This window comes from Perissodus microlepis, chromosome 23 (genome assembly GCF_051167445.1).
Source record: "Perissodus microlepis isolate ML-2025 ecotype Zambia chromosome 23, ASM5116744v1, whole genome shotgun sequence".
Classification (NCBI taxonomy): domain Eukaryota; kingdom Metazoa; phylum Chordata; class Actinopteri; order Cichliformes; family Cichlidae; genus Perissodus; species Perissodus microlepis.
In genome coordinates, this window is record NC_140482.1 from 32534993 (window position 1) to 32547244 (window position 12252).

General features: G+C 45.3%; 2 protein-coding genes across 3 annotated transcripts in view; both read right to left on the reverse strand.

The window, feature by feature from the left end:
- Positions 1 to 4747, reverse strand: part of mpnd (MPN domain containing) — a 13499-nt gene extending 8752 nt beyond the window's left edge. Inside the window, exons 1-8 of the mRNA XM_084921088.1 lie at positions 4607 to 4747; positions 4046 to 4248; positions 3725 to 3946; positions 715 to 814; positions 544 to 622; positions 366 to 462; positions 209 to 281; positions 40 to 116 (exon numbers count right to left, since the gene is read on the reverse strand). Coding sequence (XP_084777214.1) covers positions 40 to 116; positions 209 to 281; positions 366 to 462; positions 544 to 622; positions 715 to 814; positions 3725 to 3946; positions 4046 to 4248; positions 4607 to 4610 — 855 coding nt within the window. The 5' untranslated portion in view covers positions 4611 to 4747. The remainder of the gene's footprint in view (positions 1 to 39; positions 117 to 208; positions 282 to 365; positions 463 to 543; positions 623 to 714; positions 815 to 3724; positions 3947 to 4045; positions 4249 to 4606) is intronic.
- Positions 4748 to 5155: 408 nt separating this feature from the next.
- LOC146361828 (galectin-3-binding protein B-like) lies at positions 5156 to 10557 on the reverse strand. 2 transcript variants are annotated; one of them, XM_084921087.1, is made up of 6 exons: positions 9988 to 10556; positions 9618 to 9690; positions 8330 to 8521; positions 8113 to 8244; positions 7730 to 8000; positions 5156 to 7657 (listed from the first exon to the last, which is right to left on the reverse strand). In XM_084921087.1, the coding sequence occupies exons 2-6, from the start codon at positions 9673 to 9675 to the stop codon at positions 6634 to 6636; spliced, it is 1677 nt and encodes a 558-aa protein (XP_084777213.1). In that variant the 5' UTR covers positions 9676 to 9690; positions 9988 to 10556; the 3' UTR covers positions 5156 to 6633. The 2 variants fall into 2 exon arrangements, with proteins under 2 accessions (XP_084777213.1, XP_084777212.1); XM_084921086.1 differs by having other exon boundaries at positions 9618 to 10557.
- Positions 10558 to 12252: the final 1695 nt, after the last annotated feature.

Here is a 12252-nt window from a genome sequence, read left to right on the forward strand (position 1 = left end):
AAGTGGGTTTTTCCACCTCTGTGTTTCTGCGTGCGTTACCTCCTCCTCAACAGCGGAAGCCGAGTCTCTGTCTGCCAGCCTGGTCCGACACGGGAAAGCCCTCAAGACCGTCAGCACTGAAATACAGAGCGAGAGGAGGACAGCTTTAGCCCGGCGTTCTGTGGATTTGATCACTATGCTCTCTTTTGTTGAATAAAGTCGCACTCACGCTGCGTGTTGGTATCCCATCGTCCCCCAAGGTATCCCACCACCTCACTGGTGGTCAGGTGACAATGGAAGTCCTACAGCGGGAGAAGTGGGCAAGTTAGTCTCTTTACCTGTGATCAGTGTGAAGCTGGTCTGCTTGAAAGCGTGTTAATGCTTACCATTAGCAGCAGCACATTACTGGACACGGCTACATTGAAAGGCTGGAACCTGTTGATGGCTGAGAAGGCTGACAGCTCCACTAGTGTGTGTGGATCTCTGAGGACACAAGCACACCTTTCATCGTACTCTGATTGGCTTCATGCACAGAGCTGTGAAAGAAGTCAGGTAAGGTGGTACCTGGCAGCATCTCGGGTGCCCAAAGTGCAATATCTGACGGGAATTCTCTCTCTGTCAGTCCTCCGTGAAACCATCACATCTGTAACATCGAACAGATGAGGATGAGAGGAGGGGAGCGGGGAGGAGAGGGGGAGGGAAAGGCAGAGGGAGGAGGAGAGGAGGAAATGATACCATGTAGTCCAGGTTTGGTGTTTTTGTTCTTGTCGTCTGCCTGCACAGCTGCCTTTCCTTCCTCTTCATCCTCGTCATCATCTTCCTCACTCACCAAGCTCTGACATCACAGGAAGTAAAACAAATGTCAAAATAAAGTTCTGGTTACACCGGATTTACCTTACTGTAATGAATGTTTCATCGTTTCCTGTTTGCAGAGACTCCAAATCGATTTCACCATCACATTTTTCTTCTTCCTTAAGTTTCCTTTTTTCCCGTCAGCATGTGAGTCAGCACTAGCTAATTGTCATGTCAAACCACAACCTTTATTCTATTTTCACGACCTGGCCTGTTTTAATACGTTTAAAGGCTCGATCGCCCTTTGACAAAACCTTGGAACCACTCCTTATTTTTAACACCACATCTGTTTAAAAGGGTCTTTCCGAGTACTTATACCATCACTCCACATTTCTGCAAACCGGGGATTTTAAACTGTGAGAAAAATATATACTGGTCCAGCTCACGATGTGACACGGGTTCCTCCTGTTACAGGAAGTTAATAAATTTTTTGAATGTGGGCTCGCTTTCACATTTACATTTTCTAAGAGACAAAATGTCCCCGATGTCACCCTGCAGACGTGGTTAAGAGGCTGTTAATAAATAAGTGTCTGAAAAAAGGACACAATGTATTTCAAAGTGTGATTAAAAAGATTTTCCATCCATCCATCCTCTGCCGCTTATCCTTGTCAGGGTCACGGGTGGGCTGGAGCCTATCACAGCTGTCTTTAGGGCGAGAGGCGGGGTTCACCCTGGACAGGTCGCCAGTCTGTCACAGGGCTAACACACACACACACACAGACAATCATTCAAACTTCCAATCCACTCCCAGTGTCACAGTGGACCAGGTCAGGAGACAACTGAGGAAGCTTCGCCCCAGGAAGGCAGCAGACCCAGACAAGGTGTGTCCTAGGATGCATGTGCTGCTGAACTTGGGGAGCCGCTACAAAGAGTCTTCAACCTCAGTCTGCTACTGAGGAGAGTGCCCGCCCTCTGGAAGACGTCCTGCATCGTCCCCAAAAAGAACCGGCCCAATGAGCTGAATAACTTCCAACCGGTGGCACTGACGTCACATCTTATGAAGACTCTAGAGCGGCTCTTCCTCAACCTCCTCCGACCACAGGTACAACATGCCCAGGACCCACTACAGTTCGCATACAAGGTGGATGCCGGAGTGGAGGACACCATCCTGTACCTCCTACACAGAGCCCACTCAAACCTGGACAAGGGAAAAGGCACGGTCAGGATCCTTTCTTGACTTGTCAAGTGCCTTGAATAAAATCCGGCACTGTCTGCTCCAGGAGAAACTGGACAGGATGCAGGTGGAGACCCCTGCCTGGTCACTTGAATCTCCAACTACCTCCTGACAGACAACAGTACGTCACTGAAGGACATCACGTCTGGCACTGTGGTCAGCAGCGCAGGAGCACCACAGGGAACTGTGCTGTCCCCATTCTCTTCACCCTGTACACCTCTGACTTCTGCTACAACTCTGAATTATGCCATATTCAGAAGTTTGTGGACGACAGGGCCATCATGGGGTGTATCTGGGATGACCAGGAAGAGGAGTACAGGAGTCTGGTGAGGAACTTTGTTACATGGAGTCACACAAACCACCTGCAACTCAACACCTCGAAGACCAAGGAACTGGTTGTGGACTTTGGGAGGTCCAGAGCAGGTCCACTGCCAGTTCAGATAGAGGGAGAGGAGGTGGAGGTGGTCAACACGTACAAGTACCTCGGGCTTTGGTTGAACAACAAACTGGACTGGTCATGCAACACGCAGCACCTGTATAAAAAAGGCCAAGGCAGACCGTACTTCCTCGGGAGACTGAGGTCTTTTAACATCTGCAGGAAGCTCCTGAGGATGTTTTACCAGTCGGTAGTTGCCGGAGTGCTGTTCTATGCTGTGGTGTGCTGGGGGAGCAGCACAGCAAAGAAGGACATGCCCAGCCTTGAAAAACTAATCAGGAAGGCTGGCTCTGTGGTTGGCATGAAGCTGGACACTCTGGTTTATATATATATGTATATTTTTCTTTCTCTTTTTTAATATCCAACAGTACAATAGACTCACAACATCCCCACTAACTTTATGTCTTTGGACTGTGGGGGGAAGTCGGAGTACCCGGAAACACGGGGAGAACATGCAAACTCCACACAGGAACACCCTGACCTGGTGGAATTGAACGAGGACTTTCTCGCTATGGGGCAACAATGCTAACCACCATTTTTTATTTTTACATTCTGAAATCGTTTCAGTGTCTTATTTCATTTGCAGGCGACAGGCTGGACAGGACATAACGATGCTTATGTCACAATGGATGCTGGCTCTGTGTTACACCACGACAACATGCAGTTTTTACGTGGTTTTACTGCCAGAGCTGAAATTTCATGTATTAGATAAGAAAAGAAAAACTAACCTCTTCACACGGTTAAGAAATTATAATCCTGTAAAGGTTTAAATGTTTATAACGTCTACTAAGTAATCATTTTAGAAATGTCTAAACCTTCACGCTTTAAGTAATACTGTTCATTTCTTATGCCTGTTCTGAGTTTTACTTTGACATCTGTGTTTACAATAATTTTTTCTTGTATTCATCACAGTTACTAAAAATATGAGTTGTTTATACTGTAAACAAGCGTCACAAGGTGGATGTGTTGTGCTTTACCTCATCGGTGAAACATGGAAAAAGAGCTTTGTGAAAGAGTGATACTCTCACAGATATTACTTCCTGTAAGTCACGTGACCAGAGGAGCAGTGAGGGGACGTGTTCATGAGTAACGCAGATGAGAGGAAACTCAAGGTCATGACTTAATTATTAGACTTTGAACATTAAAAACTCAGTTTAAAGTCTAAAAGCAAGGATAATAAAATAGGCTTAGAAATCTGTACTAACCCATTTTTACACAAAATACATTTTGTAATGGAAGCACCAAATATTAGGAATGCTCCCCTTCAGTCATGCTCCTCTCACCATGTCGGCACTGGGCTGGTACTTGTGCAGCCAGGTGGTTTTGTACTGGACCAGCTTCTGTCCCCGGTACCGCACCGACGCCCAGCCGCAGCCAGACTTTTTGGCCGGGTTCACCAGGCGCTTGCAGTGAGTCGCCCAGGCGCTGGGGGAGTTGAAGATCTGGCCCGTCTCCACCCATCGGATTTTCCCATCAGTCAGCAGGTCTCCCACAAAGTTCTTACCCTGCAGGAGGAGAGAAAGCAAGAGTTTATGACCTCATGTCAAGTCACGCATACTGTGGTGAGTCAGAATCATGTTCACATAACTGCTACGTGTTATTACCAGATAGTGTATGGCTAGCACGCCGTCCCCGGGCTCCACCAGGCCATCCTTGAGGAGCACTCTGAGGGTGATGCCCCTGCGGGTGAGCAGGGAGCCCCGGCCTGAGCTGGACCGCAAGTCTGCCTCCTCCCCTCCGCTCAGCTCCTCCTCATCCTCCTCTCCTCCATCCTCCACCACCTGTGGAGAGCTGGGAGGCTCTGACCCTAGGGAAGCAAAAAGCAAAACTGGGATGTTGGCTTGGTACAATGCATGAACGTGTTCTCATGCAGCAGGCTGTGAATGTCACATTGCTGCGTTTACGTGTGTGTATTTGTAGACTGACTGTGTTTCAGAGGCAGAACAAACAAACGCGCATTACTGACAGCGTCATGGCAGCCTGCATCCTCCATAACCGCAGGAGCTCAATGATAATAAGCGCGTGCACACGTGATGAAGAGGAAACCGAAACTGGCCCTTCGTGGATTCACGAGATCGGCGGGCCTTTGTTTCCTGCTACTTGACAACAGGCCTGCCGCTCACCCCCTCACCCCCCACCCTCACCCAGAGCTCCGTTATCCTCACCCATGTCTCAGGGAGCGAGCCTGTGCGCGGCCCGGTGTGAGCGGCTCGTTCCCGGTCCGTGTCCGGTGGTTGTTGAGAACGAGCTGAAGGCGTCCGCGGCTGCGCGGCTGGTTTCCTCGTTGTGCTGCTTTACCGTCCCCCCCCCCACCGCCCTCTGCCTTCCCCCCTCTCTCTCTCTCTTATGTTCCACAGCGTGCCGTGCCGTTATCCGCGCTTTGTGTCACCGTGGAGCAGGAACCCTGTCAGACCAGCTCACAGAAACACGAACCGTGACGCTTTTCTCCGCCAACACCACGAAGCGCTGCCGCGTGCGCGTGCACGTGCAGCGGGCGCCGTTCGGTGAGTTGTGCGTCGGCGGGATCGTGCAGAAACCGCGGAGCTCTCAGTCACCGGAAGCGACCGAGCGGTTCCTCCTTTATCTCAGACACCGAGCACATTTACCGGGAAGCTGCCGACGGAGGGCAGCAAACCTCCGGCAGCCTGTCCTCCTCACCGGGCCCACCGTATGCCGCCCCCTGCTGGCAGCTCCGAGAGCAGCTGGCTGTTCTCGGGTGTTCAGTGGAGAGGGGCTCTGATCTCAAGCATGTAGACCAGGGGTTTTAAACTTGCGGCCCGTACATTGAAGTGACTTAGTTAGTTAAGAGTGAGAAAAAAAAAAGCTCATGTTTGCAGTTTTGAATTGTTATACAATATCTGATTTTTTTTTAAAGTGTTTTGTTGTTTGTTTGGCCGGGGTTTTTTGTACTACTTGAACACTAAAGTGGCCCTCCAATGAGACGACAGTGCCACCCGTGGCCCACAGCTCATTTGAGTTTGAGACCGCTGATTTAGACCCTTTACTTTAGTCACAGTATTCAAAACATTAAAGTGAGGAAATGAGAAGTGTTGTTTATCAGAAAGGTTTCTGCCTGTTTTTGTTGAATTAAGCTCGGCAGGATCTAAAAACCAGCTCCATAAAATAAAAGTGTTTATGATTTTGACACCGGTCCCATTTAAAGAAGTGCAAGAAGAATTTATTTCGTACCTTAGTGGAGAAAACTCTTTAAAACACTTAAAAACCAACAGAAACTAACAGCAGCAGAGTTCATGTGAATGCTCCCGGCCTCCGTACCGTGTTAAAATTAGCTGAAATAATTTGATGACATAAAACACGTCTCCTAAATGATTTAGCAATCATACATTTGTACTTACATAACTTTACTTTACTTGTAACTTCATTGCAAAAGAGTTTGTTTTTTTTCTTAAATCTTTATTTTCAATCCATCAGCCTTTGGTATCATTATCACCCCACCGTGGGGCGGGTGGGCCGCAGGTGTATCTACACAAAATCTTGGATGAATTCAAATCTCAGTGACCTTGACCTCAAGAAAGTCTTGTGAATGCGATAACTTGTGGGTGATGAAGGATTTTCAAACTGACACCATAGGAGGAGGCAGCCTGCAGTATGTTTAAACGCTCTGTTACTTACAGCGGATTTTAACAGGTATTATTAATAACTGTCTGAACTGTCTCTATTCTATCATTCTACTGTATTTGTATAAGGACAGACAGATTGTGCTAAGACTGCTGGACTTTTGTCATGGCAGTGACAGTAAATATTTTCAGTGAATCAAATACATTACAGAAGTGTATACACTGTAATCTGATTACACATACATTGCATAATAAAAGAAATGCATGACCTTCTGCAGACCACAGAGTGATTATAACAGTAGACCAGACCTTTTTTATTATTTTTTCACTTATCATCAGATAGAAATGCAGTGATACTGCTCTCTGCCCAGGTTTACACTAGCACCATGTGCCCAAACAAGCCACAGCGATGCATTCCACAGCAACTACAGGACAAGCTGGCTCATGTTTAGAAAACTTGCATGAAGTCAATTCTACCTGCTCCAGGATCCACCTTAATTTTCAGGTTTCCACTTGCAGCTGTTGCACGTAAGGAGGAGAGAGCAGAAAGCATTATGTGTGTGCAGTTCTTGCGCTGACACACACCCTCCTTCTCTTAAGTTCTCTAGTCAGATCTAATCTGTTGAGTACTGAGGACGTACCACCACCTGGTAGGAGAACAGGTTTGAGTGGCACGGGTAGACTTGTTCTGAGATGCTGGGAACAGCTATGGGGCTGTCGCTGTCAACAGCATTAAATTCGTTCACGTGGAACACGTGCCTTCCTGCGCACATGAGAACGAGCCTGTTGCTGTAACGGATGCGGCCCTCCATCTCACTGGGTAAATTCTTTTCTTCAATCTTCAAGCTGATCGCTGGTAAAGAAGCACAAGTAACACTTTGCTTTGTGCAGTCTTCCTCTCTGACGTAGGCCGTGACTTTCCAGCGCATGGTGTGAAAAGCGAAATAGGCGCTGTTATGAACCGGGGTTTGGAAATCAGACGTCAGGCTGCTGACTCGCTGGCCTCGAAGGATGTAGACCCCGGAGTGCTGGTAAGCTCGGATCTCCTGACTGCTGAAGGTGAAGCTCCACGGTCTGCCAGTGTAAATCCTGGGTGTGTAGATGGTTCCTGTCAGGTCGCTGAGGAGCATTTTTACAGGAAGAGCATTAAACTGAAACCCCTCCAGCTTGCTAGCGTGGTACTCTGAGCTGTCAAGACTGTATAAGTCCTCAGCTGGTATCATTGGGAAGCGGACGAGATTTAGAAGTATCTCACGCATGGTTGCGTTTCCTCGAGCTTCTGCCCATCTCTCCAGTCCGCTCAGGACGACTGTTTCGTTATGCACCACGAGGTCTGAGCGAGAAAGGAGTGCTTTGACCAGATTAAAAGGAAGGCTTGTCCAGGCCGGGGAGTTGATCAGCGCCTCGCAGTTCCACGCCAGGTAGCGAAGATATAGTTGCTGCAGCGTGTCGTCACTTCTGCGAACTGCGTACTCATAAAGAGAGTTCTGACTTTGGAAGGTGGGGTCCTCGGGGAGAAACCGTCTGAAGAGATTCGCAGCCTCATTGTGATATTCAGTCAGGCCCCAGTCAGAAGCCATTTTCAGGATGCAGTGGGAGGAGGCTAATGTGACCGTAATCTTCCTCGTGTAGAAATATCTGAAATTCAAAAATTTGATTGACAGATCACAGGTTTACATAGAAATATGTGCAAGTGTGAACTTTTTATACCTGACAAATATGTCGGCATGTTGGCTGCAATCAGAAGACACATTAATGAGCAAGCTGCTGAGGTCTGGATGCAAAGCCTTGAGGTTTGAATTGAGAGAAAGGATGACCCTGTGAGCACAGATGGTCTCCACTATGTTGTTATCTACTGCCACTGCAATGTCCACGTCACAGTCCTGTCTGCTGTCAAACAGCTCGCCTAGCTGCTGAGAGAGGCTCGCATTGTGGTCCAACGTGTACTCGTGGTTGAGGTCCCTGCTCTGAGGCTCCGCCCCTGATAGAGATCATAGACACGGTGAATACACCTGTTTCTAAGACAAATGTCTTTCTGACCTTGATTTCTCAGAGGAGGTTGGAGACTTCTGTCCTTATGCTAACATCCTCACCTTTCTCACATCTAACTCCGGCATCTTCGCCGTGACCACAGTTATGGACCCCCCAGCCAGGAAACGTACACTGGAGTAGGTTAATCTCCGACCCACCGCAGGTTAAATCGTCCATCCAGATGTTACCGGCCCCTAAAACCAAAACAGCCACACAATTACAGTCTAGCCATTAACCACTGAAATGCAGCGCGTAAGAGGAGCGTCGTGGTTTTGTTACCGGCGCCAAATGCAGCTGATCCAGGAGCCTCGGCTGCACCAGGGAAACGCAGCTGTCGACACGCTACATGAGCGTCATTTATGTCCCAGCCATCATCGCAAATCGTCCCCCAAACTCCATCGTGAAAGATCTCTACACGGCCCTCGGAGTATTCCTGGCCACCAGCCAGCCTGATGTAACCTTCTTCATAGGCTAAAGGAACAACAATGCAGTGTAATCGATTTATTTGGGATTTATGGAGAAAGATGAAGGATCATGTAGATTTCACAGCACAACAGATATATAGCTATTTTTCCACTTTTATTTAAAAATAATTATATCAGATCAGCGCTGGTTTGTTCTAGAGACTGTAACAGGCTGCAGAAATTCACAGCAATATGAGCAAACGTCTCGACAGCGTTAGTACTGTACACAGCATTACAACATCAGCTGTTCTTTACAGTGACCAGGGTTAAGACCATGCAGTTATTAAACAAACAAACATGTTTTTAAAAAATGAATTTACTTTATTTACTCTTGTTTTTGACTGACTGGTCATGTTTGACTCGAGCAGAGAAATGCATGAAAAAGCTTATAAAAAACTCAACATCACTTTTAATTCAATTCAGTTTTATTTATACAGGGCCAAATAACAACAACAGTTGCCTCAAGGTACTTTATATTGTAAGGTAGACCCTACAGTAAATGTCTGGATGGAATTTCCTCCCAGAACAGGAAAAGTAATTAAGTGAGCTGTGACTATGATACCATAAATGTTTTCCTTATAAATTCTGGACAAAAAACAAGAATTTTTATTTTTGATTCATTATTGCACATATATAAAGCATTAAATAAAACTAAAGTGCATCATTATTAGCACTTGCATTACTACTATGTTCGATGCAAACACCTGAAACCTTTCTTTGTATGTGCACACCTCATACCGTGATAGCCAGTCGGTGTTGGGTTGTAAAGCTGACTTATATGCATTTGTGATTGGCTGCCATGTTAGTAAACTAACTCATAACAACATACTGAGAATGCTCATAATCCTCTGTGGTGGTAATAATTATTTATTTATTTGTTGTGACATGATAACTTTATAAAGTAACCCTTAAACTGTCAACTGATGGTTTCTTGCGGTTATGAAACCTTGGAAACAAGCGACAACCTCATCAAGAACATGCATGCACATGCACATGTGTTTTAGGTGTGTTCTAATACTAAACAAACAACACTACACTTGTGTTCAGCTTAGATTGTAACATTAATAGAGAATTGAGTTTAATGGGAAATCAGTTTTACTCACCACTGGATAAGGTGACGCTCAGCAGAAGAATACAGAATAAAAAAGCATTTCCATTCATTTTAATGGCGCTAAACTGGAGACAAAAGGCAAAAGTGCAACACGTTTCTGTATTAAAAATGCGTTCTTTTCTTTTCATCAGCAATCATCCTGCTTCTTTCACACTTGAGCATAATAATGACGTTTCTGCTTTAAAAAAAAATACATCAGAGTTTTAAGAGTTGGAGAAGTTTTGTGTGCACATCATCACATTCAAATGCAGCTTTGCAGAGCAGCGACTGAAATCATAAAAGAAAAACTAAACGTCCTTTTCTTTGTTGCCAGCAAATCATCAATCATACGCATTCCTGACCAAAGCTAGGAAAGGACTTACCAGAGCTCCAAATTAAGAAAAGCTGCTCTGTGATGAGGTCCGTCAGTCCGTGAACTGAAGAAGCCACTTTACTTACTTTATTTGTAGGCGGTGGTTTTCCAGGAATTACCACACCCAACGTGCTTTTCAAACAACTTGGGATGATGCCACATTTGGTTCCAAAACATATGACTTTGTCATAAAAGATTAATAACGAGGCTTTATATTTTAATGGCCAATAATATTGTCATGAGATTATGGATAGATCATACTCAATACAATGAGAAGTGAAAATAGTAAAAACAGAAAGCAGGACGAAATGTAGACTTTAAACTTAAATATTGCATTTCTAAGCTATGTTGGATCATGTATAGCAGTTGGTCATGCATACTTTTGGGGTCCCCAGACTGCCCCACCCCATGCTGCCCGTACATGAGCCAGAGATAAAGTTATTTCAAAGCCAGAAGTTGATGTTTGTTTAGAGGCTAGTCTGAGTCCATCACCAGCAGATGGCGACATCATGAAGGCCAAAGAGCGCGCTCAGACAGACGACGACCTCAGTCCGGTTCCTCAGCAATGCTCAAGCATCCAGGCTCACTGACACATTGTTAGCATGAACTGTGCTCACCCTGCTGTGACTAAAAGCTTTTAAACCATCACCAGGCTCTATGAATGCAGCTGCAGAAATAAAAACAGCTGTGCTTCCATCATCTCACCTCCACATCCTTCCTGCTTCACCTTCAAGTGATCAAGCAGCTGTGAATTTCTGGAATGTTTTCAATCATTAACATGTCTCCCAGCACGAATTTCTCGATGTGTGTTTCCAACTAAACACGGTTTTTAGTCTGTATCCAGTGTGAATGCATCATCCCATAACTGTGAGATTCAGCTACAGTTTATCACAGGGATCAAATGTTTTTCAGTATCCTTGATCTTACGGAGCCCCGCAAGGGACATGGGAGAAAAAAAATTACGATGAACTTTTGCGAGATCTCGCAAAACTAACTCGAGATCTCGCAAAACTTTTAGCCTTATTCTTTGGAGGCCGCCAGCTCGAAGCCGACCGGGAGGTCGAGGCACGATGTGCCGGGAGAACGGTGTTCCTCCCGGCTGTATTAGGTCTTGACCTCCCGTTAGCTTCGAGATCTCCGAAAATGTCGGAGCACTTTTGCAAATATGTGATGTCTTGTAAACCGAGCAGATATTTGACGTTTACACAACTACATTCACGCCTCAAAATATCTTAAAAGTTTATTTTGTGACCCAGAAAGAGTAATATTACAACTAAGTAGCTGCCGCCATTGTTGGAATTCAACTTTTGCAAGATCCCGAGTTTGTTTGCGAGATCTCGCAAAACTTTTGCGAGATCCCGAGTTTGTTTTGCCGCCATTGTTGAAATCAATGACTGTATAAAAGATACATTTTATACAATCATTGGTTGAAATTCAACTTTTGCGAGATCTCGCAAAACAAACTGCGTATGATCTACACCAAAGAGTAATTAATAATTAATAATAGTTGTTTAACAATGTTAAAATTTTATGTGATGACAGAAACCAATAGCAGCTTGTGCTGATTTAACTTAGGTGAAAATCAGGTCACGCCCAAGGTCACACCAAATATAAAAGTCAGCAAACAGAGCAAACCTCCGCAGCTTCTTCAAAACCAGCTGTGGGCAACCAGCCATCACATCAAGATTTAAATGAAGAATATTTAAAACTTTCTGATTAACACTGCAGACACTAAATAAGCAGTATTTATTTACCTGTGTAGGTACACCTGTAGGTAAATTTGCGTATAGAGCAGTGTGGTAAAGTAGCAGAAGCTTCAGATTTTATAAAAGGATGACATGTAGCTCTCATGCTTTCCATCTTCAGCAGCTAATTTTTCAGTGTTTCAGCTCTATGAGGATCAACGGGTGGGAACTTCTTATTATAAGAGCTTAAAATAATGACGACTAAACATGATGAGTGTGTTTCACACCGATAAGCTGATGAACATGATGATAACACCAGTTTCAGTCTTACACTGAGTAAAGGATGCAGCTGAAAGCCACATTTACCACATATGATAATCGTACTTTCCACTGAAGCAAACTGCTCAATAAAAGTTCACCTCGACACTCCTACAAACACGTGCTGGCATCATGCTCGGTCTGCAGAAATTTCTACTCGTCTGTGTCCTGGCATGCTTCGTACAACTTGGTAAGAACTGCAACTGCAAGACGATTGGATCATATCACTCATCAGACCTCACTGTTAAATATAAGCTCTCCTCTTTCTCTCC